The sequence below is a fragment of the Panthera onca genome, chromosome B4 (assembly GCF_046562875.1).
Source record: "Panthera onca isolate mPanOnc1 chromosome B4, mPanOnc1 haplotype 2, whole genome shotgun sequence".
Taxonomy (NCBI): Eukaryota; Metazoa; Chordata; class Mammalia; order Carnivora; family Felidae; genus Panthera; species Panthera onca.
In genome coordinates, this window is record NC_138345.1 from 103,278,427 (window position 1) to 103,305,917 (window position 27,491).

The 27,491-nt window shown below is 34.9% G+C and overlaps 1 protein-coding gene across 1 annotated transcript in view; it reads left to right on the forward strand.

Annotated features, from left to right (window-relative positions):
• The window catches only part of PTPRQ (protein tyrosine phosphatase receptor type Q), a 245,430-nt gene that overhangs the window by 185,995 nt on the left and 31,944 nt on the right, over positions 1-27,491 (forward strand). Inside the window, exons 40-43 of the mRNA XM_081796296.1 lie at positions 134-207; positions 9,907-10,006; positions 12,533-12,661; positions 26,802-26,883. Coding sequence (XP_081652422.1) covers positions 134-207; positions 9,907-10,006; positions 12,533-12,661; positions 26,802-26,883 — 385 coding nt within the window. The remainder of the gene's footprint in view (positions 1-133; positions 208-9,906; positions 10,007-12,532; positions 12,662-26,801; positions 26,884-27,491) is intronic.

A 27,491-nucleotide genomic window follows, 5' to 3' on the forward strand; every position in this document is an offset into this window, starting at 1 on the left:
AAGTTTACATCTTGTAAATACATTTTCTTTTGAATAAAAAAATGTGTATTTTTCATTGCTATTTGTTAAATTATTCATAGAAGAAAATCATATAGCATGCAAATTGTTGGTTTAATTTTTTTTTATTTCATAGATTTAAATTTAGAGCCACCAATGTTATGGGACAATTTACTGATTCTGATTATTCTGATCCCGTTAAGACTTTAGGTAAGATATATTCTGTAATTTAATTTCACTGATAATCTCAACATGCTAATCACAGTTGTAACATTCATTAGTGAATATATTAATCCATGACTAATGTTCTCAAGTATAAATTCACTTCAAGGTTAATTAGCCTTTCAAAGGAAAAAATAGCATTTTTGATATTGTTTTAAGTGATGTATGATCCATCTATTCAAATCTGGACATAGATTTTAATATGGTATTGTTTCTATGCTGATGTATACTAACCTTATACTAAGCAAATATTTACTTGATTGTTTAATATACAATCTTATATGTAAAACATTTTTACTTAATAAAAAAGAAAAAGATTTATGGAAATTTTCTTGAAATAATCCTAAAAACTAGAAAATTACCAGCCATTTTAAATTTTATTTTCTTTCTAACCAAGTCTTTCATGAGTTGTTTTCTATTATATCCATGTAATCAGGACTGAATAAAACATAAGTACCATTTAGTCAAATGCAAGTATTCGCCGCCGCCTCCTCCTCCTCCTCCTCCTTCTCCTCCTCCTCCTTCTCCTCCTCCTCCTTCTCCTCCTCCTCCTCCTCCTCCTCCTCCTCCTCCTCCTCCTTCTCCTCCTCCTCCTCCTCCTTCTCCTCCTCCTCCTTCTCCTCCTCCTCCTCCTCCTCCTCCTCCTCCTTCTCCTCCACTTCTCCTCCCCCTCACCTCCTCTCCTCCTCCTTCTTCACCATTATCATCTTGTAGGCTCTTTGTGTGTACTAACTGATGGACTCTTCATGACTTTTAATTTACATCAGTAGTTTTCAACCAGAGTGATTTTATTCTCCAGGGGATGTGTAGCAATGGCTGTAGCCACTTTTGGTGGTTACAATTATGGGTCCAAGCTACTGGCATCTAGTGGGCAGAGGCCAGGGAAGCTACTGAACATCCTACATTGCATAGCATAGCCCCTTCAGCAAAGAATTATTTAGTGCATAATGTCAGTAGTGCTGAGATTGAGAGAAGCTGTTCAGTACTAATTTTAGCTCCATTATATAGATGAGGAAACCAAAGTTCAGATTACGTAATTAAATGACTCTGCCAGGATTCTAGCACAGATCCCATAACCATTACAGTACAAATACAGGATTTAGACCTAGATTCAAATCTTGACTCTGCTACTTGAGAAAATAACTTTTATAAACCTTAGTTTCCTTATTTAGAAAATGATGATGATAGTCCCCCTTCAGATTTAAATAAAATAGCATATGTAAAAATATTACTATTTCACAGTAAAAAAAATTTTAATAGCTTCTTTTCAGATCAGTTATAATCAACGATTTTTAAAATATACTTTTTTAGGAGATCTTGTTTCCTTAGGATTTCTCTAAGTACATCACAGCCCCTATTTTCTCTGTGTTAAGCTCTGAGAATGTGGACCGCTGTGTGTCATTCAGATCCATAACATAATACGAGCTACAACAGATTTCAGTGCGAGTTGTGGCTGGAAGAAGTTAGATTTTTCCCATCATTTTCAGTTAGAAATTCTTATCCAGTTATGGAACATTAATTGTCTAAAATGCCAGCTTCCACAGCCTCTACTTAGTTAAGGCAATTTTGAACCTTGAAGATACAAAGAAGGGGCTCATGGTTTGCTCTATAGATGTTTTTAGAGGAATGACTTGAATTTCTTTGGCTATCCTGTCTAATTCCATGAAATGAATGGCTTGATTAATTTACCAAGTAATTAAATCATTTTACAATTGGCTGACAAGCCTGTGGTTTTGAAATTGTGTGGAGTATTTCTTCATTGGAGAGGTGAATTTATCACACCCTGTCATCACCACAGTGAAGTAAATGTCTTGATGGCATCAGCATAATTTCTGTTAGGTTATAGCATTCAGAAACTGTTTCCACCACCAAATGGGGATCCTGGTGTGTGTACTGATGGAAGAGAAAAGACATAGACAAAGCGGATAGCTCATGTGTCTCAGGGAGATGACATTTTGTAGGAGCAGCACTAAAGAGATTGCCTTGCTCTGTAGTTTGTCATGTACCTTGTCTCTCATAGATGGCTGGTTTCATGCAGATTATTGATGTGAGGATACATTCAATCAGTTATCTGAGAGACGAAGTTACGACATCCAGGGTAATCGGAATGAAAAAGGGGAAAGTCAAGTCTCAGAAACCATGGTGTGCAGGGATACGATTCCTCACATTCTGCCAAATGGCTTCCCTCTGGCCAAGGCTGGGCCTCATCTAGTACTTTGGCTGCAGGTAGTCTCAAGGTGCTCCTCAGTGATGCTCTTCTTTTTCTTCCTTTCTCTCACAGCCAATGCAGTGGAATAAAATCATTAATTCTAAAAGGTAGCAGAAATATACCATCAGTTCTCTGGTTCTTTGAAATCATGACTGTCTCCTCCCTAAGTCATCCAGGTGCTAATGTTTGTGTGCCTTGGTAACAGCAGGAGTCAAAAGGGAATGTAAGAAATGGAACAGAAGGCAGAGCACAGGAGCCTGGCAAGGTTAGCGAAGGAAGCACTGCTGAAACATAGATTGCACGTATAAGGTAGAAAACCATTAGGTGTTCCATGCATCTATGCTCAAATTTTACAAAGTTCATATATTATTTATAGACCAGAGACATAAGGACAGGCTGCTCCTTAGAGTTTCTCCCATGGACTCTCTTCTGATGAACAGTGGCTTTGTATTAGGCTTTATATTATGCTTATTCTGGGTTGAACACATAGAGTTCTACTATCTAGATAGTCATTTATAGTTAGCAAAAGAGCAACAAGCAGGAGTGGAGAAGATGACTAGGAGTACAACACTGAGTTGTGGTGAAAGGAGATGTTCAGATTTGAAGTATGGAGTGTATCATTAGAGCAGAATTCCTCAATGTCTAGACAAGTAGCCCAGTCATTTGGCTGGTTAATGGATTTACTACCATCAATTTCTGTCCTCACATTTTATCTGGCTATTGGATCTTGGGGTTCTGTGGATATCAGATTAACCCTGATGGGTCAGGCACCAAAGAGCACCCTCCGGAAATGGATCTTGTCCGTGATTTGACACTAATAAAAGGCCATGGAGTCATAAGAGTTTTTGGAAAAAGAACATTGCCAAGGAAGATATAGTAGAAGGACTCAAAAAGGAAATAAATTTGACCATTCCTACAGTGGTCAATGGCAAGAATAGTTTTGTGCCTGTGAGAATGGGAGCAAGCAAATAGTAAAATGCATTGGTATAATACCCTGCCGTCATCATAAGATTACAAAGGATGTTTGTGTCCTTGTTTCTCTCAAATATACCATGGATTGGAGTAGATGATACCATTTACAACAGGTTAGAGGCTCCCAACATTCCTAACAAGTCTGCTGAGGACTTATGTGTGGATGTGATCTCAGACTTCAGTGAAAGAAGTGAAGGTACCATCTAGGTCATCAAACTACCAGTGGATACACATTTGTTCACCAGTATTGAGCATAGCACAGGCAGTGATCTCCAGGCTAAGTTACCTATCACTAAATCCTTCGGGATTTAAAAGCCTTCACAAGGCTGTCTTTTTAAGTTAGTGCAGAGTAAACATTTCTGTCATATTTGATAGTGGTTGCGCCTCTTAGAGATACAATTATTTGGAAGTTAAAATTAGGGGCAAAAGAATCACCACAGACTGACGAACTAAAAGGTTTAAGTTTAGTGAAAAGGGTTAACAAAAGTACAAATGAGAAGGGGCCAAGCAGGGCTTTGCTGAATAAGGATGAATGTGTGGAAGAGGAGTTTGTACTTAGGGAAATCTTTATGGCCTGTAGGAACAAACAAGGGAAATGACATATGCCATTATTTTAATCCTAAAGAAATACCTACAACTTACTTGATTTTGATTTCACTCAGCATTGAGCATTAACATTTTTATTAACAAAATTCGTAAGAATCCTTCTTAAACTCTTTTTTAAAATCCTCTTTAGGCACATCAGTTTATGGAAACTGCTCATAGGCAATGTTTTGATTACAAGGTTTAATTATAGAAGATTCCTGTGATTTAAAAAGCAGACACTCCTTTCTGCACCTTACAGGGCTTCATTAAAGCTGAACAAGATGAAACCTTAAACCCCATGGCAAAGGCACTCTATGATTGTTTTCTTTTGTCATAATACTTCTCATTTAATTACTATGCTAACAATGAGAAGTTCCAATATGCTCACTTAGAAACAGAAATAGGGCGTCTCTACGTATTTTTTTTTTTTTTTTTTTTTTTTTTTTTTTTGCAGCAAAAGGATCACTTGTCCCCAAGACACCAGGGGAATGAAGAAAGGTTTATGATGTTAACGAGGCACTGGTAATGTGGTGCTGAACCTCATAAACTTTGCAGTCAGTCAGACATATTTTGGGCAGTATAGGGATATATTAAATTTATGTGAACTTGGGTCGGTTACTTAACAAATTAACTTCTGAAATCTTCATTCCAAAATGAGAATAATAATACCTCCCTCATAAGCTAACTGGAAGATTAAATCAGATGAATGAATGGATGAATGAATACAAAATGTTTATTAATAAAGATAATTGTCTATTTATATGCCAAGGCTTTTATGAGGGTTTTTATGCATAACCCCACATATTCTTCACAAAACTATTAACATAACTTCCTATTTATAGGTATCCTCAATTGATTGGTAAGAAATCTGAAAATGGGTTTTTAAGCAACTTGCCCGCCCAAGGTTACAGAGGTCGGACATGACAGCACCAGCCTTTAGACCCAGGCAGCTGGACTCAAGCCAGTGCTGTGCTTGTAACCGCTGTATACAGTGTCTGGAAATCTCTAAGTGTCCAATTGGGTTGCAATTGCGTTACTCTTGGAGCTTTTTCTGTTCCCACGGACTTCCTGTCCTTGCCTTACCATTTTCTCCTTGCAACATTTTTAATTACTTCCAGCTGTTTTCTTTTCATCTTCTTGTGTTAGCTTTTTGAGATTAGCATTCACACATGAGTATGCTTTATTTTTGCACATGAAGATACAAAAATTCTTTTTGTTTTTTTTAAACAAGGAATAAATCACTTTTCTCTGCACCCTGGAAACCACTGTTTATTATCTACTTTTAATATTTTGCCAAACTTATGCATGAAAATAATATGTCTTGGGTATTTTAACTTACATCTCTTCAATTATGAAATTGAGTGACTTTTAATACATTGTGCAGTTCTTGAATATCTTGGATGATTAGTGCTGTTCAAAAGAGAAGAAGAGATCCTTATACTTAAGTTCTAAGAATTTATTTTCTTTTAAGATTAATAATAATTTTAAGATCTTTCACATGACATACCTCTATATCAAGAGGAAGATATGTCCTATGAGCTTTAGAACTCATGTAATTCAAGATTCTTCTTAGAGTTATAAAACTGGCTTAAGTCAGATCTATCAGCTGAGTTTAAATAATGATAATTTCAATCAAAAATACTTATGAAAAATAGTGATTTATAATTATGATTGCTTACTTACAGCAGTACATTTTATTATGCAAATAAAACAATTTAAAGTGGACTTTTGTAGGATTTTAAGTCTAGTCAGGAAATGACTTCTGCTTATTACAAAAAGAGTCATGTTTATATTTTCACGTGAAGAATTCAATTTTCTGTGGAAGAATCTGGAGACGTGCCTTCATTTTGTGCAGTAATGTTCTGTAGGTATATGCATAGCAGTGAATCAGAGTTTGTACTGGACAGCCATGGTACACTTTGTCCTTTCCTACTAGTACATTTGTAATACGTGTGCCCAAAGGATTACATATTGTTTATTAATACATTATATGTCATTTCCTCACTTCACTTGGCTAGCGCTTTGAAATGGTAATCCAATCTCAAACACTTCTTTGTGGTCTATGAAATCATTTTTTTCCCCCACTGGGTTCTGAGGACCAGTGATTCAGTATTACCTGATACAGATTATTCTTTGTTCATCTTCATATGTTTCCTTTCCCAAGCATATTCAATTAGAGTCAGAATGTGAAAATTCATAAAAACAAGCCATTCATATGTTAATATATTAAAAAGAGGTATCTAAAATACTTTATGAGCTACATGCTGCTTTACAGTCTCCTAAACTTAGCTGGAGATGCTAGATGACCATGAAACTCTGGTAACTGTTTTTAAGATTCAGTGTTCATTCGAGTCTACCATGCAAAATAGCCACAGGAACCCTTTCCTGTTGTTAACATTTTATAAGCACCAGTCCAGGGAAAAAAGGTGAAATACTAATCCTTGCATACTATACAGATAGGTAACCTATTTTATTTTGTCACTTAACTTTAATACTTTTTACAGTAAAATTATAAATTATAACTCATATAACTTAAAGTTGATTATAATTATAATTAATAATTACTTAAAAGTAAATGATAAATACCTTGTATGTTCTTATTTGGTTCAATGCTGATCTTCAAACTGAAAATTTTCAGTATCTATTTCAAAACCAATATTTATATTCATAAGTAAATTTATCAAGTATTTATTAAGCATTTACTATCTATCTGGTACTATTCTCAGAACTTGGAATACAGTTTTGAATAAAACAAAGACTCCTGTCCTTAGGGAACTTTACATTATGGACAGATAATGAACCATGAGGATAATAAATAAATGTATTATAAGATATATTAAAGTGTGATGAGGGCAATGGAGAAAAGAAAAAGTAGAACAGAGTACAGAGGATATAGAAGGGGAAAGGCTGAAGTGAGGAAGTTGTAAGTTTCCATTTTAAATATGATGATGTCTTAGTCTGCTTAGGCTACCATAACAAAATACCATAGGCTTAAACAACAGAAATCTTTCTCACAGACGCTAGAAATCTAAGAACTGAGTTCCAATCAATTTGTTATGTGGTGGGAGCTCTCTTCCTGGCTGGCAGGAGGCCTCCTTCTTGTTGTTTTCATATGGCTTTTCCCCAGTACATGCGCACAGAGGGAGAGAGCTAGCTTTCTGGTGTCCTTTCTTATAAGAACACTAGGTTTATTGGATTAGGGCCCAACCCTTATGGCCTCATTTAATGTTAATTACTTCCTTACTCCAAGTACAGTCACACTGAGAGGTTAGGGCTTCAACATATGAATTTTGGGGGACACATCCATTCAGTACAAAGGAAGCAGTCAGTGTAGGCTTCTTTGAGATGGTGATATTTGAGCAAACCTCTGAAGCTTATGAATGGGTACTCAGATATGCAAGGGAAATATCTTTCCAAGCACAGGAGTAAGCTGGTGCAAAAATACCAGGTACTCCTCCAATACCAGGTACTCTGACCTGGTATGTTCCAAAAACAATAAGTAGACCAGTTTGGCTTCAGTGGAGCTAAGGTGGAGACGGAAGTGGAAGTCAGAATGATAACAGGGAATCAGGGAGTTAATGAAGGAAGGACCAGATCACAGAGGCCACTGGAAGGACTGTGGCTTTTCCTTGTGAGAGATGAGGAGGATTTTAGGTAGAAAGGTAATGTTTAAGAGGATTACTATTCCTGCTATATTGAAAATAGATGGGAAGAGAACAAGGATGGATACAAGAAGGCTTGTTAGGTGTCTATACAATAATGTATGCAAAACAAGATGCTGATCTGGCTCAGAATACAAGCAGCAAAGGGGATGAGAGATGAATACAGCTACGCAAAGTTTTGAACAGTATAATGAACCCCCAAATACTCACTATTTGAATGTAATAATTTTTAACATTTTGTCACATTTGTTTTATTTATGCATTTGCTTTTTAATTTTTAGTATTTTAAAGTAAATTACAGAAAACATGATGTTCCACTATTTATTATGTTTCCTTAATAAGTATATTTCTACTATGTTGTCACAGCTAAATAAAAAATGATAAATCCTTGATATTATATAATACGATATGCACTTTCACATCATCCTCAGATTTTTTTCTCATACTATGTTTGAATCAGGATCCAAAAAGAGGTTCATATGTTATTTTCTATTGTTGTGTCTCTTAATCTCTTTTCTTCTTCCTCTTTTTTCCCCCATGTCACAGACACATTAAGGCAACCAGATAGATTGCTCTAAAGGAGGTCCCATATTCTGAATTTGTCTGATTGCTTTCTCTTGGTGTGATTTAATTTTTTCCTCCTTCCTCTACTTTCTTATAAATGAGAAATAAAATCTAAAAGTTTGAATATTCACAATTAACGTTTTTGGCAAGGACATTTTGCAGGTGTTTCTGCCTAGATTCAAATACCTCTCTTCAGGAGGTGTATAATATCTGGTTGTCTCATTTCAATGACGTTAGAATTGATCAGTGAGTTTAGTTGTAGTGACAACATGATCCTTCATTGAAAAGTTATTTTTCCCCTTTGTTATAACTAGCAAATAGTCTGTAGGATGATAGTTCAGCATCCTGTTCATATCCAGTTCCCTAACAACCTTCCTCCTACTCATTAAGGATACATTTATGATTGTTACCTGAATCAATTATTTTATTAGGACTGAAAAACTAATTTCTAATTATATTATTCCTTCCACATTTATTAAACTAAACTCTCTTGTAAAGAGGAGCCTTATTCCCTTAACTAGAACTTTTTTTTTAATTCATAAAATACAGTCCATCTGAGAAAGTTAGGGGGAAAATGCTTAATTTTTCCTTTTAAAGTATGGAAATGGTAGTCGAGCTATAACCAGTGTTTACAAGTTAAAAGATTTTTGTATATTTTTTATTTCTCTTTCATTGAATAATTTTAGAACTTGTGGATTTTTATATATTGAATCTATTTCCACCAATTTCAGCTTTTATTCATTATAAAATTTAAATTGTTTCTTCTTTGGCCAGTAGGAACTTATGCAAGATGATCTTTCATTCTTTCCGTACCATTAGCCTTTGATAGCTTCTTAGCTTTCTTGCCCCACTAGATGTCCCAAATTCCTTTTGTTTTCTAACCACCCTTTGGGATTACTACCTCTCCAACTTACCCTCGTTTCTTTTTTTTTTAATGTTTTTTTTTTTTTCGATGGAGTGAGACAGAGTGCGAGTGGAGGGAGTGGCAGAAAGAGAGGGAGACACAGACTCTAAAGCAGGCTCCAGGCTCTGAGCTGTCAGCACAGAGCCTGATGCAGGGCTTGAACTCACGAACCATGAGATCATGGCCTGAGCTGAAGTTAGATGCTTAACCAACTGACCCACCCAAGCGCCCCAGCCCCATTATTTCTTTTAATGAAAAGTGTATGTGTTTTGAAGGTACAAGCAACAAGATTTCCTCAGATATTGTGGATAAGTTCTATGAGAGGAAGAGTCAAGGATAACTACAGTTTTTGGACTGAGCAACTAGATCATTGAGGTTGCCATCAACTAAGAGGTAGAAAGATTGCAGTTGAAAGGAAGGAATTATAGGAGTTCAGCTTTGAATATTGATTTTGAAATTTTAATTACATTTCTAAAGACGCATATTGGCAATTGCATATTCATGTCTGGAGTTCAACAGATAGCAATTAAGTAGTCATCATCATATAGATGAAAATTAAAACCATGAGGCAGCAATGGGCTCACTGAGGTGGTAAGTTTAGACAGAAAAAAGAAGAGGTCCAAGGGCTGAGCCCAAGATTTAGAAGATCTGGGAGAAGTGGAACAAACACAGTTGTACACTTTATTAGCATTCTTGAGAAACATTCCAAGAAAATATCTTTCTGTGTTTTGAGACCCAAATAATATTTCATAATTATAATTAATAATAATGTTATACTTCTTGCTCTTCAGGTGAAGGACTTTCAGAAAGAACTGTAGAAATTATTCTTTCAGTCACTTTGTGCATCCTTTCAATCATTCTTCTGGGAACAGCTATTTTTGCATTTGCAAGGTAAGATTTATTTGTACTCTCATTCCTAAGATGCTTATGGACATTATTCAGTCATAGTCCAATCAGGAGACACAAGCCCCAATAGTTACTTGAATGGGGAATATTTAATAAAAAAATTGCTAACTTATAGAAATAGTTAATTATCATAAGGGGTAAAAGAACTCTAAAGGCTCCAGAAATAGCAAGTACAACAAAGCAGCTGCTCTCTCAAGGCTGAGGAAAAATGGACAGTAAAAGAACTAAGAATTAGAAGAAGTCTCAGTCCAAAGTTTGACATGGAATGTCTACCACAGGCACATACAGCCTATCACCTATCAGTGGGCAGAGAAATATGACAGAGGGAGGGGCTGGAGCTGTCCTATTGAAGCTAACGATCATTGATGGAAAGTAGACAGGCTGGAATTGGTCTGTAGAAACAACTCACTCTTACTGGATGACGTGGGTGGCTGAGCTACTTGGAATCATTTACCAATGGGAAGAGTCTGCACTTAGGAGGCAGCTAGCACTCATAGAGTTGGGCTGCTGGGCTTTCACAATGAATAATGATAATGCAGACCTGGAACGCACCAGGGAAGTATCTCCCTGTCCCTCTTGCCTTGAAGGTCACTCTAGTATTCTCCATTGACAAAGCTTAACATCCCACCGGCTGGCAAAGGGGATGTATTAGGGTGCGGAGCCTAGCTTCAATATCACAAAGCAGGGCAAAGAAAGGCAGGTTTAAAACTAAGGGACAATAAAGCGATAACAAAAAAAGCAGAAGGTGCCAGGATTTTTGTATATTTAAAAATAATTTATAACTATGATAGGTTTAATGAAATATATTTTAATCAAATCTAACTTTTAAACTATACAGAAGAGATCATTTTTACATGATCTCTTTTGAGATCATGACATTTAAAGACATCCATCTTCCTTACATGGTGAGCCCCTTTTTCCTGTTTACTTTACCAATGAGTCTGTGCTACATTTTCCAAGGGCCCCTTTAAATTCTCAGTATTAGCCTCCTAATTCCCTTGCCATTTGCAGGGCCTCAGGGGAAATCTTAGTTATGGTCCTAAAATCCAGCCATAAAGTAGATTGCTGAGTTAAAGGGCCCTTACATTTGCAAAAATAACCATGACACTAATTTCCTAAGTAGCTTAATAGGCCCTGTTTTTATTTTACCTGAAGAATGTTGTCCTATATTCTGAATGCCCATCATCTGTTTCACCTTGAACCTATCAAATCATCATTTTGATGGCTAATTTGAAGAACTCTTGAAAAAAAATTTTTTTTTCTTACACTGCCTACTGTTCTCAGAGTCAGCCAGAAGATGGTGAGAGAAAGCCATTACTCTAGTTTTAGAGACATATAATTTGTATAAGATATCTTCCTTCCAATATGAATATGGCCAAGGCATACCCCTCAGGGACATGCCTTGGTCATATTCATATTGTTTCCTTGCTCTAAAATCTCTGATTTTTCATTTCCTTACAGGATGAACTCCTTATGTGGGCAAGAAATACTCCCCTCTTACTTACTCTCTACAAATTCCCAACATACTTCTCTTTGGCCAACTAGGTCTGTTCTCACCAGAACATTCCTTAGGCTTTTGTAGAACTCTGCTTTTGTTCCATCAACCAGAAATGTGCTTCCTCCTCCTTCTCATTCTGGAGCCTTCAAATCAAATCTCACTTTTTTACTCCCTAACAATACTAATAGTTGTCATATGAATTGTAATCTGGATTTTTTCTTTTTATGCTTTTTCTACACTTAGATCTTGCCTCTCAACTAAATTATAATGTTCTTGAGCATAAGAACCATATTTTATACTTTCTCTACCATCCTTAATACATAACACATAATAAAAATATGTTTGAAATGTGATAGATATAGTAGTATCACTAGTAACACACCATACTGTGTCAAAGAAGGATAAGCATGTAAAGGGTGTAAAATGATAGGGCCTTAATTAGATTCTCAGATTCATGTGACTTTTATTTTTGAACCTGAGTTTTCTAAATGTAAAGATAACAATATATGCTTTGCAATATTTGTGTAAAAAGCCAATGAGACAATTCAAAACATATTTCCATGCATTTTCCTGCATGTAGAAATGTTTCACATATATAAAAACAATGGGACATTGTCTTTTAGTATTGGTGATGATAGCAATGAGCTATTTCCACTTTGGCACACTTTCTTTTTATGACAAATCTGTGAGACAGCTAGAGAGAGGAAAAACAAGCACACAGCATTGGTTTCATTTGCTCTGTATTTTAATTTGCCAACGACCAAAGCCTTGATCAACTAATGCTCATCAAAATTTGAAATTTCACCAAAGAAACATGTTAAAGGAATATGGTAGAATAGGTTTATGGAATTAAAGCAAGAAAAAGAAGTTGAGTAGGTATAAATTTGCAACATATTCAGAGAAATGACCCCAACAAAGAAATTATTTGACTAATATCTTAAAAAGAAAACAAAACCTAAGTTTATATGCTTTCTATCATACTTCCTTTTTGGACTTTACTGTACTTCTTTTAGAATTCGACAGAAGCAGAAAGAAGGTGGCACATATTCTCCTCGGGATGCAGAAATTATTGACACTAAATTCAAGCTGGATCAGCTCATCACAGTGGCAGACCTGGAACTGAAGGGCGAGAGATTAACGCGGTGAGCACACTCCTCTTGGCGAACAGTGGTTCAGAGGGCCTGGAGCCATGACCCTATTCTGACCTATGCTTGTTGGAAGTGTTTGTGGGGCTCCTATTTACACAGGTCATAGAGATCTTCTTTCAAAGGGTGACCTCCATCTTCTGCACACTTCTCACTGGTGTTCGGAGAATCACTTAATCTTCCTTATGCTTTGAGTTCAATATGAACCTTGGACTATAATATTCAACCAAGCTTTCTTTTTCTTTCTTTTTTTTTGTCCTGAAACAAATATTTTTACACATTAAGCCTTTAAAATTATGTTTAATAATTTACTTCATATGATTTCTTTTTATGGGTTTTCTGGAGGTATCCATTTTTTAATCACAGTTTTAAATAAATTTGTAACTACTTGATACTATTTATATCATATTTATAAAAGCCTTTCTCATAGCTCTTTTTTTTAGTGTAAAATTACATTAGAAGTCCAATTTGTGTATTAACACTTTATATTTTAAATCGCTTAGTATTTAAAAATTAAATACAAAGTAAAAATTACCTTTGGAAGGAAAAGTGTGCCTTCGGTATGTATTGGAAATACTAAAGTGCTTAATTTTAGAGTATTTTAAATCCTTTTAAAATCATTAAAAAATATTCTAAATGTTGGCACATTTGAAAAATGTGTCTATTAAGATAATTCATCAAATTCTTAATAAAAACTGTCATCAGGTTATTATAACAAGTTTAGATCCAATATTTTGTGATGTTTGTAAGCACATTATAGTTGTTCCAAAGTATATGCACAACACTTCTGTACTTTAAAAAATTATTATTAACTGTTGAAATATGTCATCAAAGTTTTTGAGCTCAGAAAGGAATTGTTTATAGTTGTCATTTAGCAAAGCCGGTCTTTACCAAATAGATTGACTTTGAAAGAATATTTCCAGCATGTCTAAAAATATCTAATATGTGCTATAGTGGGAAGTGCCATGTGATAAGCAGGGCCCTTCCAAATACTGCAAGATGAAAGCTATTCAGTATTATCACTAAATTAGAAGGAAATCTGATTTGTTAAAGAGAAAAACTCACTTCTTTATATTTAGGTATTTACCTTTGTTTATATTCTAATAAAGGTTGTATCTATGGATGCAACAAAATGGATAGTGCTCCAAAGAACATGTGTAAGATGGTTATATATTACCTAGGACATAGTTTTCCACATAAGAAATGTTACATATAAAAGATCAAGAGGTCCTCAGGGTAATCTGCCAAAGTTAAGCCACATCATAGGAGTAATAGAGCATTCCAGTATTAGACTATATCTCGGTGCTAAAAGGGTCATCCTTCATGGTAAAAAGAAATTTCTTCTCCTTTCCCTCTGGAGCCAACTGAATTTCTATAGTATTTCCCCAACTCCCTTTCTGTACCACTTTCTCAAATTTTTGTGCCCCCTCTACAGACCTCATTCTCTTCTACACCCAAAAGTACCAGGGATAAAACATCAACTCTCTCAGTGCAATTAATTTTACTTGTTTAAACAATTTAGTTGAGTCTGTTCATAATAAAATGTGAACTTCTAAGTATCTAAACACTTCTAGGGCCTTTTTTTAAAAGAATCTTTATTGATCTCCCAATAGTCCTTAGGATGTAGATCTTTAGGAGATATGACATAATAAAGTGAAAAAAGTCAGTCAGTATTAAAGTATTCTTGATGAAGGAGGTTACCATTCTAGGCAGGCTATGGTGAGGTTAGATCCCCTAAGCTCTGTGTGTTTTTACAGCTTGCCCTTTCCTGCACTTCTGAACACAGCTATTATCTAAACGCTGTAGGATTTTTTTTTCTTAACAGGGTTTGTCATGGCAGCTAAAGGGAAAGGTGGATAAGGACTGCATAGTTTATTATTGGGTTTTTATAAATTAGGGGCCGCCTTACTTAACCTTGACTCCTAATTATTTGTTTTCCTGTTCCCATGTTTATTTACATATATGTGGCTTTATTTGTAAATTGATGTAGAAGTGTCTTTCAAGTATATTTCAAATAATTTTTATTTACTTTTGCACATAGAAAATTCATATATTGCCCCCAGTAATAGCATAGTTGGAAACTTTAGTTTCTGTGCTTTTTACTTTCTCATTTTTTGTTACAATTCTAGCATTACTGACTATAAAACATTCTTATTTGTAATTTCAATGGCACATAATAATATCCTTTGCTTGATTTATTGCAGAAATTTATTAAAATAGCTAGCAAGTTGTTTGAGTATTAACTCTTTATTACAGAGATCTGTCTCCAGCTTTACTATTTATTGAAGGTTTTTCATTTAATAAGATCACTAATACATTAGATAAGAAGTCTAAAAAAATGGTAACTAACAAATCCATAATTAGTCATGTGTACATATACAAGGGACCATCCTTCTGTGAAGCTCTAAAGCTCTTCACTTGTCTTTGAGGTGCTGGAAGATCTAAATCTATTCAAAGTCATACAGGTCATGAGAGTAGAGCCAAAGAGACAGTATATTCTGAGACTAAAGAATGAGAGCATTTGAGTTCATTTGTAAATTGTTGAATAACTTATGTCGTATGTCTGTGTTATTTGCAGCAAAGAACTTAGATGATTTCCTTTAAATCTACCCAGCTAACATATGCTGTTTCTACTTTTGGCTTAGACATGGTCTTTCCCCTCCAACCTACCCACTCTCTTCTAGCTAGCTGGACAAGCAGTTTTCCTCAGTGTCATATGTCTTGACATGTCCATAAGAGAAATGATAAAAGAAGAATATCTAATCAAAATATTAATTTTAGGGATTATCTAGTTGACAAAAGATCATTATGATGCTTGTACTAAATCTTGTCAAGGACTTTTTTGTAGTTAAGAAAGTATTTATTTTATGATACATGCCTGCATATATATTTACATGTTGAGATTCATCCTGTAATTTTTGTATGTGCAAACTCTCATTATTTAGTTATATTCTACATTGTTGCACAAAGAATCTGAAGAAGAATTCTGGCACATTATACTTTTTCTTTGTGAAGGAAAATGAAACTCAAAAAATGATTTAGTGGGGCGCCTGGGTGGCTCAGTCGGTTACGCGGCCGACTTCGGCTCAGGTCATGATCTCGCGGTCCGTGAGTTCGAGCCCCGTGTCAGGCTCTGTGCTGACCGCTCAGAGCCTGGAGCCTGTTTCTTTTTTTTTTTTTTTTTTTTTCAACGTTTATTTATTTTTGGGACAGAGAGAGACAGAGCATGAACGGGGGAGGGACAGAGAGAGAGGGAGACACAGAATCGGAAACAGGCTCCAGGCTCTGAGCCATCAGCCCAGAGCCTGACGCGGGGCTCGAACTCACGGACCGTGAGATCGTGACCTGGCTGAAGTCGGACGCTTAACCGACTGCGCCACCCAGGCGCCCCGGGAGCCTGTTTCTGATTCTGTGTCTCCCTCTCTCTGACCCTCCCCTGTTCATGCTCTGTCTCTCCCTGTCTCAAAAATAAATTAAAAAACGTTAAAAAAATTAAAAAAAAATGATTTAGTACTCTGTAACTCCATGAGAACATTAAGGATAGGCCAAGATAATGTTTTAAATTCCTATTTGGAATGATAATTATATCATTTCCTTATGCACATTTTATATTTAAGTTGAGACGATGCTAGATGTATTTCTTAGGAAGAGTATCTAATATTTTGGGCTCATCTATTCCATATTTACCAGATTAGAAAATGACCCTCAGGGTTTGTTATTTGTAAGCAAATGAACAAAACATTTTGTGATGGCTCCTTTGAAACACAGCCATTTAGCCCATGAAGGTGAGAAAAGTTTCTCGGAGGAGATATTGGCAAGATCAGCAAACATTCAGGTGAAGCAGACCTGAATCTTCAAGGTTGCAGAGACCAGCAGGTCCTGTGACTTACTTTAACTAATTTCACTGCAATACAAACTCCTTTTCCAAGAGGGTTATAACACTTAAAATTAAACAACCCACCAGAATGTTCACAAGTATTTTATTGACACTCAATTTCTTCCAAGCCTCAACTGTTCCCCCCCAATTGTGTGCATCATTCCATATTAATTATCTTGCCTGTTTTACTTGAGTGAATGTAATGGTGCATTAATTAGACTCAAGGCCCAATCATGAGTGGAATTAAAATTCTAACAAAATAAAGCAAACAACTGAATTGCTACTTTAAGAGTATCTTTCTTTCTTCCATAACTTTAAAAGTATGCGTTGAATTTTTGTTAAATGTATATGTCTTCAGGAAGCTTACCATTTAAAAGAATTCTATGAATGTGCTTTGTAAACTGTAAATCAGAATACATTTGGAATTGTTATTGTTATTTACAATCTTTATACAAATTATCACTTCAACCTACTTTCACACAGAGGGTTTGCTAACATAATAATGGCTACTGTTTATGAGCAATTCCTATGTGTTAAATTCTGTATGTAATGATCTCACTTAACTCTTTCCTTTGTGGTGGGTACTTTTAATCCCATTTTACAAATGAAAAACAAAAGATATTTAGAGAATTTAAGTAACTGTCCAAAGTCATAGATCTAGTAAATAAGAGAGCCATGATGCTAGCCTGGGTTTGTTTGATTTGGAGGTTATCAAAGTACGCCTGTATGTGTGTGTGTGTGTGTGTGTGTGTGTGTGTGTGTGTGTGTGAACTCTGAAGCGTACTAGATGAGATCAATATTACCCCTATTAAAAAAACAAGGCCCCATGGTATCCTTCTTCAAGCAGTTTTCCTATGCAGAGAAATGATTCTAAGGGAATACCTGCTTCTTTCAAATTATTTGTCCGTTAGTGATAAAGGGCAAAGGAGTGATGGCATTTTAGTCTAGGTTCAAACTTGCAGAAGCTAAAAATTCTTTAATAGTCCAAGTCTTACTGTTCTTCAATAAGAATACATAATATTTGACTGATATATGAAACTCTATGTAAAATTGTTAGCATTTTAATTGCCATCAGTTCTTTGACAGACTCTGGTCATTAATTTTTCTTCTATCTGAAACCATTTTGCAAACAATGGCAAAAATACATGAATCCAGATAAGAAATGTCTGACCATGTGAATTCAGGACAAGAGATGTCCTGAAGTGGAATGAAGCTCAAGACAGTTAATGCTCATGTGCTGGTGGCAGCAAAAACTAATCCATTGTGTTCGTGTACTAAATAAATAATGAATGTTTACTTCCAGATATTCTTCATTTTTCTTTAGACGCAAGGAGATTTTTGTCATCCAGTAAGTTACTATGGTGGTGCAGAGCTCTGTTGTGATTGTTTTCATCTTGTCAGCTGGTGTGCTCTATATTTTTAAATGTATTATACTGAGCATTTTGTTGTTTAATGTGCTATTTTTTCCAAAGCCAAAGGAAAAAAAAGCCCTATGCTTTCTAGGTACAATATATCCTCTATAATTTGCATGCTATTGATATGGTAAAGTTAACCTTATCAAAAAGCACATTGACTCGTAATGTGCATGTCCTGAGAATTTGCTGTGTTCTCATGTTGTGTTAGCTTTGATAGTAAAATAGGTTTTCACCTAGATTTCTGCACATGCATCTTGTGTTATTATTACCATGATACAAAGCTGCGTTCTCCATCTGACAGATGGAGTCTGGGTCCACACTTCACACAAGCTCATTTCGACTACTGCAGGTGGCAATCTGTAAAGACCAAGACGATGAAATTTTCCATTCTGTGCCTCTGGGGCATACACAGAGTGGCACATTTCATGGAATCTGTACTTCAGCCCTAACCAATGGGTAGCCAACTGTGCATGCTTTCAGGCACTCCTCTGATGCTTGGAAATGCCATCTGTAGGCTAGCACAAAACTTGCTTTATGCATTCTGAGGGTAGCATAGCAAAATGTCAGTATTACCAGGGACTCCAGCAACTGATCGAGTGCCCCAGAGATAACCAGTTTGTTCAGGCAAAGAATATGAATGGAGGCAAAGAACAAAAATGTATTTGATTTCAAAATCCCAAATCTATTACAGAGGAATCAGTCCCCATGAACCACAAGCCTGGATGGGGCCAAGGCTCCTGACATTCTCATTGATCATGAATAGTACTCAGCATGATTAAAACAGTGGAATCCAGGACTATTTCTACTCTAATCATATTCAGCATTTTGGAATCATAGGTAACCTTGTTTTACTTCATATAAACTAATTGCCAAGTTCCCACTGACAGAATTAAAATAGTTTTATAAAAATACGTTTTCCTCAAAGGACCTGCATGATCAGATTCAGTTGTCAAAGTAAGATTCTGTCGAGCTAAAGGTTTAAGTGATCACATCACACATAAAATATCCAACTCCAACCAGCACTCAAAGCTGACCCCTCAGCATTCTAGACTCACAAGGGGCCTGGTTGAGCAACCCTGCCCCCTGCCAAATATCCTTTTTTGACATCATTAAACAGAATTCTTTTACTTTTTTTGCTCTATGCCATTAATGCCTCAGAGAAGAATACTTCCATTTTTTATAGAATCCTCACTGTTTCTCCTCCACAACCAAATGTCCTCTCTTAGAATTAGTCAGTAGTATCCAGCTTAGTCAGAGCTCTTACTTTGATAGAGGTAAACTTAATTAGTTTGGATTCATCAGAACCTTTATAGAACACCTCTTCATAAATCATATTTGTTAAAGTAGATGTAGTCTTCTTCCAAATTTAGTTTTCTGTGGTTCCCTTCTAACCCTTAACTGAAGAATTTCAGTGCTAACCTGCCTTGCTAGCTGATAATAGTTCAGGCTAGAAGTGCTTCTTTTTAGATATTATGTCATCTGTGTCCTCTTCATTAAATTCTCACTGAGAGTCTGTGTCCACCTCTTCAAACAGCTGTCAGCAATTTCTTCAGCTTCTGTATCTACTCCTTCTGCCCTCTTGCCCGAGGTAGCTAATCTTATGCCCATGGCTAGAATCTAAGATATGTGGTAGACAAGAAAAAACATCTGTCAAGAATTTTGTTTTCAAAAGTGCTAATGTCGAAAGACTTCATAATAATGAAAATACACCTCTTGCCTCCTTGGGAATCTTCTCACAGCTCTTTTATGTCAGGAAGAATGCTGCTTTTCCTTATCTATTTGGAAGTCCATTTTATCTTGTTTGAGTAAAAGAAGGATCAGTCAGGCACCTATCAAGTGCCAGGCACTGTTGTAGACACTGGACATACTGGGATGAAAAAGGAAGGGATGCCTCCAAAGAGCTGCCCTTTAAATAGCTAAGCTCCTATTAAACCTGTTTATCTTTACAGATATGAGGAAATATACTGAGAAAGTACTTAGATATCACTTACTGATTGTTTTTCTAATTAAATAAGAACTATATTACACCACTTATTCAAGTGGTGTGTTTACCTTATAAGGTGAGGTTTTAGAGTCAGCTGTATAGTACCAGCTATTGGTTAGGATAATATTTTTTTTAACATTTTTTACAAGTTTATTGAGAAATAATGGACATGGCTCACTGTATAAGTTGAAGGTCTACAGCATGGTGGTTTGATTTGCAGATATTATGAAATAATTACCACAATATATATATTTGTTCATATAGATACAATAAAATTGTATATATATATATTTCATATAAATACAATAAAAAGAAAAAAATATTCTCCTTGTTATGAGAACTCTTAGGATCTATCTTCTTAACAACTTTCAAATATACCATATAACAGTGTTAGCCATAGTTATTGTGTTGTACGTTAGGTCCCTAGTACTTATTTATTACTGGAAGTTTGCATCTTTTGACCACCTTCCTCCAATTCTCCCTCCCCTCCACCCTTTGTCCCTGGTGACCACAAATCTGATCTCTTTCTCTATGGATTCGTGTTTATTTGTTTTTTAGATTCCACATATAAGTGAGATCATATACTATTTTTCTTTCTCTGACTTATTTCACTTAGCATAATGCCTTCCAACCCATCCATGTTATTACAAATGGTAGAATTTCCTCTTTTTTATGGATATATATATATATATATATCCATATATGTATATATCCATATATATATGCATGCCACAACTTCTTTACCCATTCACCCATTCACCCTCTGCTGGGCATTTAGGTTGTTTCCATGTCTTGGCTATTATAAATAATGCTGCCATGAACATAGGGGTGCAGATGCCTTTTTGAGTTAGTGTTTTCATCTCCTTTGGACATTCCTAGAAGTAGACTTGCTAGATCATATGGTAGTTATATTTTTAACTTTTCAAGGATTGATTAGGATAATTGTTTAAATTTATATTAGGGGCCAAAGAAGAATTGTTGGTGATTTGATAAAACAATGAAGAAGGATCTGAAAGAATACTTTTTAAAGCCTAAAACAAATAAAAACAATAGGAAAAGACAAAACTTAAGACACCTTTGAAATCATTATAGTAAATGTTGTGGATAAGTAATAGAATATCATTGAAGAAGTACATGTAAGTGTTAGAACAATTAATGGCGATTGAAATTTATAAATTAAAAATTCACTCTCAACATTTTCTAAAACTTGGAAAGGTTCATTAAGATATTTTACCAGAAAGATTCTTAACAAAATTTTATTTGAATATGAAGTATGTTGTTAGTTTGACAAATACATAGTTTAAACCAATGCAATAAAATTTGAGGTTCTTTTCTTTTTAATCTAAGTAGAAAACACGAGGTTTCTCAATTTGTCCTATGCCACTGGTAATGCTGATTTAAGCTGCTCATCTATAGGCTATCATCCATAGCTCTCTATTTGGACTATATTTTAATTCCCTATAGATTTCAACTAATTGACCTTGAGAGAAAGCTGAGTCTCTGTGACAATATGGTCTTCAATCACCACTGCCAACATAAATAAATGGTTCCTCTCTGAATCTATCAAGAGTAATCTGAGTGGAATTTAAGTTTTTGATAGACTTTTAAAAAATGAGCCCAGACATGAAATAATACCCTTTTCCAAAAAAAAGGAATAGGATTTAAGACAGCTAAGATTCATGTAATAAGAAGTGTTTAGCCCTTCCTGTTGGAAAGTGGTCAGTTATCTTATTGAAATCTGGACAGTTCCCAAATTGATTTATATAATAACGAACTGAATACAATTTGACAGTATCTTCACCATTGTAAGTGAATAAAATAAGGGTTAAAATAAGTGTACCATACCAGTCTAAAATTCTCCCTATGTAACACTTTAAGTTTTTAAAAATGTTAATAAAAAGGAGTTTCTTTGAGTATCTTCACAGATCACTTGATCTGGAAATAACACTCCTTCTAAAATAACATTGCTGACGTTAATTTCTATGAGGTATTTTTTATGTTTATCTAAACAAACAATTTTTCCTAAAAGAATTTAATTTTCTCATCAGTAAAAGTCAATGCTTTTGTGTATTATGCTCCACCTTCTTTTCTAGTTCCGTGTATAAATTGTTCAAATTTATTTTTTTTCCTATATAAAAACAGACTTTAAAACCTATAATAAAATTTAGAATGCAGCGATTTCTTAATGGAAAAAATGCACCTTTATAATATGAAGCTAAGTATCAAAGCAATGATATGGATACTATAGACAACAACAACAAAAAATCTTTTATTTGAATAGTCAGGTAATGTGTGCCAAAATGTCTTCTCAATTTAAGCCATCCAGATAGGTATTTCATTTTCAGGTCACACATACTGGTAACATAAGCATAGACTGGAAAATTACATAAAAATTAGACTTTAGAAGCCTTGTTTCTCATATTACGTAAATACAAATGTAAAGAATAGGTTACATAAAGTGACTAGGTTTAGAAAAAGAGAGTGATACAAAGGAAAATAAAGCCAAAATAGTTCTTAGTTGTTTTTTTGAAGTGTATCTTTTTATTAGTTGTATAGGCAAGATGATTTTGTTATTCATATATCTAATTTCCTACGAGGTATCTAGCTCCTGTTAACTTCTAGTTAGGGGATCCAATATGGCTTTGGTTAGACTCATATAGTGTTTATTCATACATCTATTGATCATACTTAGCTAAAACTTCTGAGAATTCTCAATTGCCTTCTATTTTAGTGGAAAATTCATTCACTTTAGATACTCTCATAATAATCAGAGTATTTATGTTTAACATTCTATGTGTCCTAGTCTGAATGCATCCACAGTTTTATATTTAATGATGATTAATTCATTGTCTACTATGAATAAGGTTACAAGGGATTTATAGCAAAACCAAGTGTTAATCCTGCCCCAGCCTTCAAGTATACATGAACCTCAACATGTATATCCTTAATACATGTACTTATACAGCCATAATACAAGTGGTTAGTGACCTGTCCATAGAAATTTGGTTTTATAGAAAGAAGTTATTTTCTCTATAACAGATCAGAGTAAGGTCCATAGAAGGGTTAACATTTGAATCAGCTGTTGAGGAATCAGTAGGATATGGTTGTGGTAAAACACCTGAAATGGTACAAACTGAGAGGGAGGGATGCTAGAAAGTATGTGGAGTACAAACAGGATATGTGAAAGGTAGTTGTAAGGAAGAACATTACAAATGTGGGCATGATGAGAAATGCTTTCACATGATAATGTGAAAACTGAATTATTACAGTCTTTATGTTATTAGAGATGTATTTGGGATCTTGAATTGAGAACTAGAAAGCAAGGCTTAGATTTGAAGTCTGTTTATCTATGATCATTCTTTATGCTGAGACCTTGATTAAGAATAAAATAGGAAATCTTGCTGCTTAATTTAGCACATTCTAGTCTACCAAGTTTTGAGTAAAACTAAGATAAAGTATTCTTTTAGAAACAAAAAAATTTCTTCCTTTATATCAGTATGAATTGTAGGACAGATGGGTAAGAGGAGCTTGAGTTTTACAAAATAGAGTAGAAATAGCAATTCTAATACTAATGATAGTAACTAATACTTATGTATTGCTTCCAAAGCCAAGGGCATTTCTAAACATTTTACATATATGACCTTGATTTACATATGCTTTCCTTATTTTACAAATTAGGAACTGAGGCACAGAAAGATTAAGTAACTTGCTTAACGTAACCCAGCTAGTAATTGTTAGAGCCCATATTTAAAACCAATAAAGGCATCATATTTTATAGTAAGGAAAGAATTCACAAATATTCACCTGAATCTAATAGCCAGTTACAGTTCAAAATTAATATCTTTAGGGACGCTTAGATGGCTCTGTCAACTAAGCTTCTGACTCTTGATCTCAGCTCAGGTCATGATTTCATGGTTTGTGAGATCGAGCCCTGTGTTGGGCTCTGCACTGACAGCATGGAGCCTGCTTGGGATTCTCTCTTTCCCTCTCTCTCTGCCCCTCCCCTGCTCTCTCTTTCTCTCTCTCAAAATAAGTAAATAAACTTTAAAAAATGAATAAATATAAATAAATTTTAAAAAATAAAATTAGTATCTTTACAGAGATCTTTCAATTGCAAGATAAAATAATAGTAAAAAAAAGCAACTTTCTGTAGTATTCTTCACTGTAAATAAATTGATAAAAGAAACATCTTTTTATTAAATTAATTATAATTTCTAAGTGAAAATATAAATCATTAATGATAATAAGAGCCAGGATGTGAATAATTGGTGGTTCAACTATTTCTTGCTCATTTATATTTTAATATGATTATTCATGTTTAATGTATTTTGAGGACTTCATGAACATATTTTGATTCTTCAAATACCTTATTGATGGCTGTGCAGAAACTAACCCTACTTTAGATTCTAGATGGCTCAGTAAAAATATTTTGCCAATACTGCCTCAAATAATTTTGGATTCTCTGGGAAAAGAGACTCTTCCTACTATAGGATGGCAGTCTGACTGTCCTTAAATAGGTGGGCCATGAGCCTGTCATTAAATTAGATGTAATATGTTTGAATCTCACCATTCACAAGTTGATATGAAAACAATCTCCATGCAATTCAAGAATTTCCATTTCCCTGTGGTAGCAGGGAAATTGGTCTTGCTAATTCAAATGTCTCATTCATATTTCTATCTTAAGCTCAGTTAAGCAGGAATGCCTAACCTAACCCCTTGCTTTTCCTGTTTCTGAGGAATATTGTGGCATAAAAGCATCGGGGCAACAGGCATCTAAGGGAACTTGGGTAGTATGGGTCTAGCCCATGATTATATTTTTTTCTTACTGGTCTTTGCTGAAGAGTAATTATTTCCAACAGGGATCGATTGTTGCCCCAGTCCCCACTGCATCTGTTGCTATGTCAGAAGTATTTCCAGAGCCTCGAATTCAGATAGTCTGTCTTTCTTTTCTATACCCCAAATCAAAGATTCTGATTCAATAGCCCATTCAGTCATCTCCATATTCATTTGGTTAAAAATTTCTCTGTTGCCTTCTTAGAATCACTCTAGGATATCGTGGGAAGCTTACAAGTTCATCCACGGAGACTTTGCTCAAACATTGCTGTTTTATCACTGTGATGCCGTGTTTGATAATGGTATGCTCTATGAGGTTATACCCTAAGAAGCTGGGAGATACCTTCTTCTCCTTGGGGACACCTAAAGCATTAGCCAAGAATTCTTTCATTCTTCTTGGTAGTACTTGCTCCTGCACCCCCATATTTTTCACCAGTTCCTATATTGTAATAAATTGAACTTTTTTGACTCATTTTTTGTTCATTGAACCCACCCCTTTGAGACTATTTGTATAGTATTCTTTAGGCTGCATCTTTCAATCTAATTATTTTCTTTCATTTATTCTTTACCTCAAAACCACATCTTCTTATAAATATTCTTCATTTAAGGAATACAGCAAAATCATCCTTGATAATATTTAAATTTTAAAACTTTGAAAAAGTTATATGTTATTCATTTTATTTCATTATACTTTGTGCCTTTTGTGGTTTTGCGGTGCTAATTGTGCATGACAAACGTGTTATTGAAGATGTGCCCATCTCTGAATTTGTGTGTGATGCATAGTCTATTTAGCTGCAAAAAATTATTTCAGATTTTTTCAGAGTATAAATAATTGGACCGATGAAGTGTCACAGGAGATATGTCTAAAGTAACTGAAAGAATTGTGATTTTTTTATGGTTACATACTCATCAAAACTCACTCATGAAATAAAATTTAAGCAATATGATGTCATTTTTCAAAGATCCACTCTCCCTGGTTAAGCACTCTCTGTGGACAAAGAAAATATTTTTTTTAATCCACATTAACTCTCTTAGACCCTAAATACTATGCAATATATAAAATAAAATTAAAAAAAGACCTGTTTTTAACACAGTACTCCAAAGGCCTAACAGCATAAAAGGGTGCCTTAGCTTGAGAGAGAAACTAAGTTATTATTTAGCCATATTTAGATCCAAATATTAGACAACTGAAATAGAATTTAAAATAACGATCACCTATCAGTTAAAGGGATAACACATCATACGTTACCGATTTATTATATTTTTCTGATTTTAGTCTAGAAGTCTTTTAGAAAGAACTATACCCTCAACTTACAATGCATTTAACACAATCTCTGTTGCAGGTTACTTAGTTATAGAAAATCCATCAAGTAAGTTTGTTAAATATCTTTTCTTCTTTTTGAATATCAATGCTAGATTCACTGATTCAATGAATCTTAATGTGTGGTTCCTTTCTTGTATGTTTGCTAGAAAAACCTCCAAGCTGGATATAAATCATAAAAGCATGACTAATTGCATGGTAACTGGAGAAATGCTTTCTCTCTCTCTGGGGCGAAGCCTGCATGTCTGTATTTTAGCTTGGGAAGTAATACGGGGATATTTAAACTCCTTAGGGTTTAAAAACCATGTCATTATGAGAATGAGGTCACTGCAATATTTTATATCTTCTAAAACCTTGTAATGTATAAAATGTTTTCTGTATGACAAAGAGGTATTATGTGCTTTAGGATTCAATGATAACTTTATGCCCTTATATTTACTTGAAAAACTTTCTTCGTTAAAATATGAAATCATTCATCGAAAGTCACTTGAAAATTGAAAGAATTTTGTGCCAGGAGACAAAGAAAGCAAACTTACAGTGGAAAAGTTAATTTTGTAAATATGACAGAGTGACTTTAAAGGGCTGTGTGGTTTATGGGTTTTGAAATGTCTGTTGTTCTGTGGCTCATTAACTGTACAGCCAGCGCCATGCTAAAGCGAAAGAACTCAATCTAACGTGATAATATTTATACCTTTCTTTGCTTGGAGGCCGGTGAGCAAGAAATCCTTCCTGCAACATGTTGAAGAGCTTTGCACAAACAACAACCTAAAGTTTCAAGAAGAATTTTCGGTATGTTACTAGCAGTTGTCACAACATTGCCAGACCTCCAGTCGTTTCATGTGTCACATTTCATGTCCATTTTAAGCAAGCAAGGCCATGAAGGACTGTGGCCTTGATAATCAATACCCAATTACCAGGTTGATTGTTTGGATAGTAATGTTACACGTGGTGGCCTCTGGTGCAACCCGAATGGAATTATTCACCTACTGTGTGAGGAAAAGGTGCTCTGCTTCAGACCTTCCCAGCAATGGCAACCTGGCCTCATTTCTTCTCTGCTCTTTCATCCAGATGGATGAGAATCTGGAATGCTGTATTCACTGGTTTTTGTGAGACTTAGGTTATGCTCTAAATGTGGTTTTAATATTTAAATAATTATTTTAGATTTAGAGACCAAATAATTCCATTTTTGCCTGCTTAGTTTATGTTAGTGATGTGGATGAACCTGAGAACGTGATGTTTCCAGAAACTATAAAAATCATATTATTTCTAGAACTATCCAAAAGTTAAAAATACCTGCGTTTTATGAGGCCTATTATTAAGTTACTATGAAATAAATACTATATCACATTATGGAAAATATGTGAAGTTAAGAACATTCCACTTTGACACTATTCAGA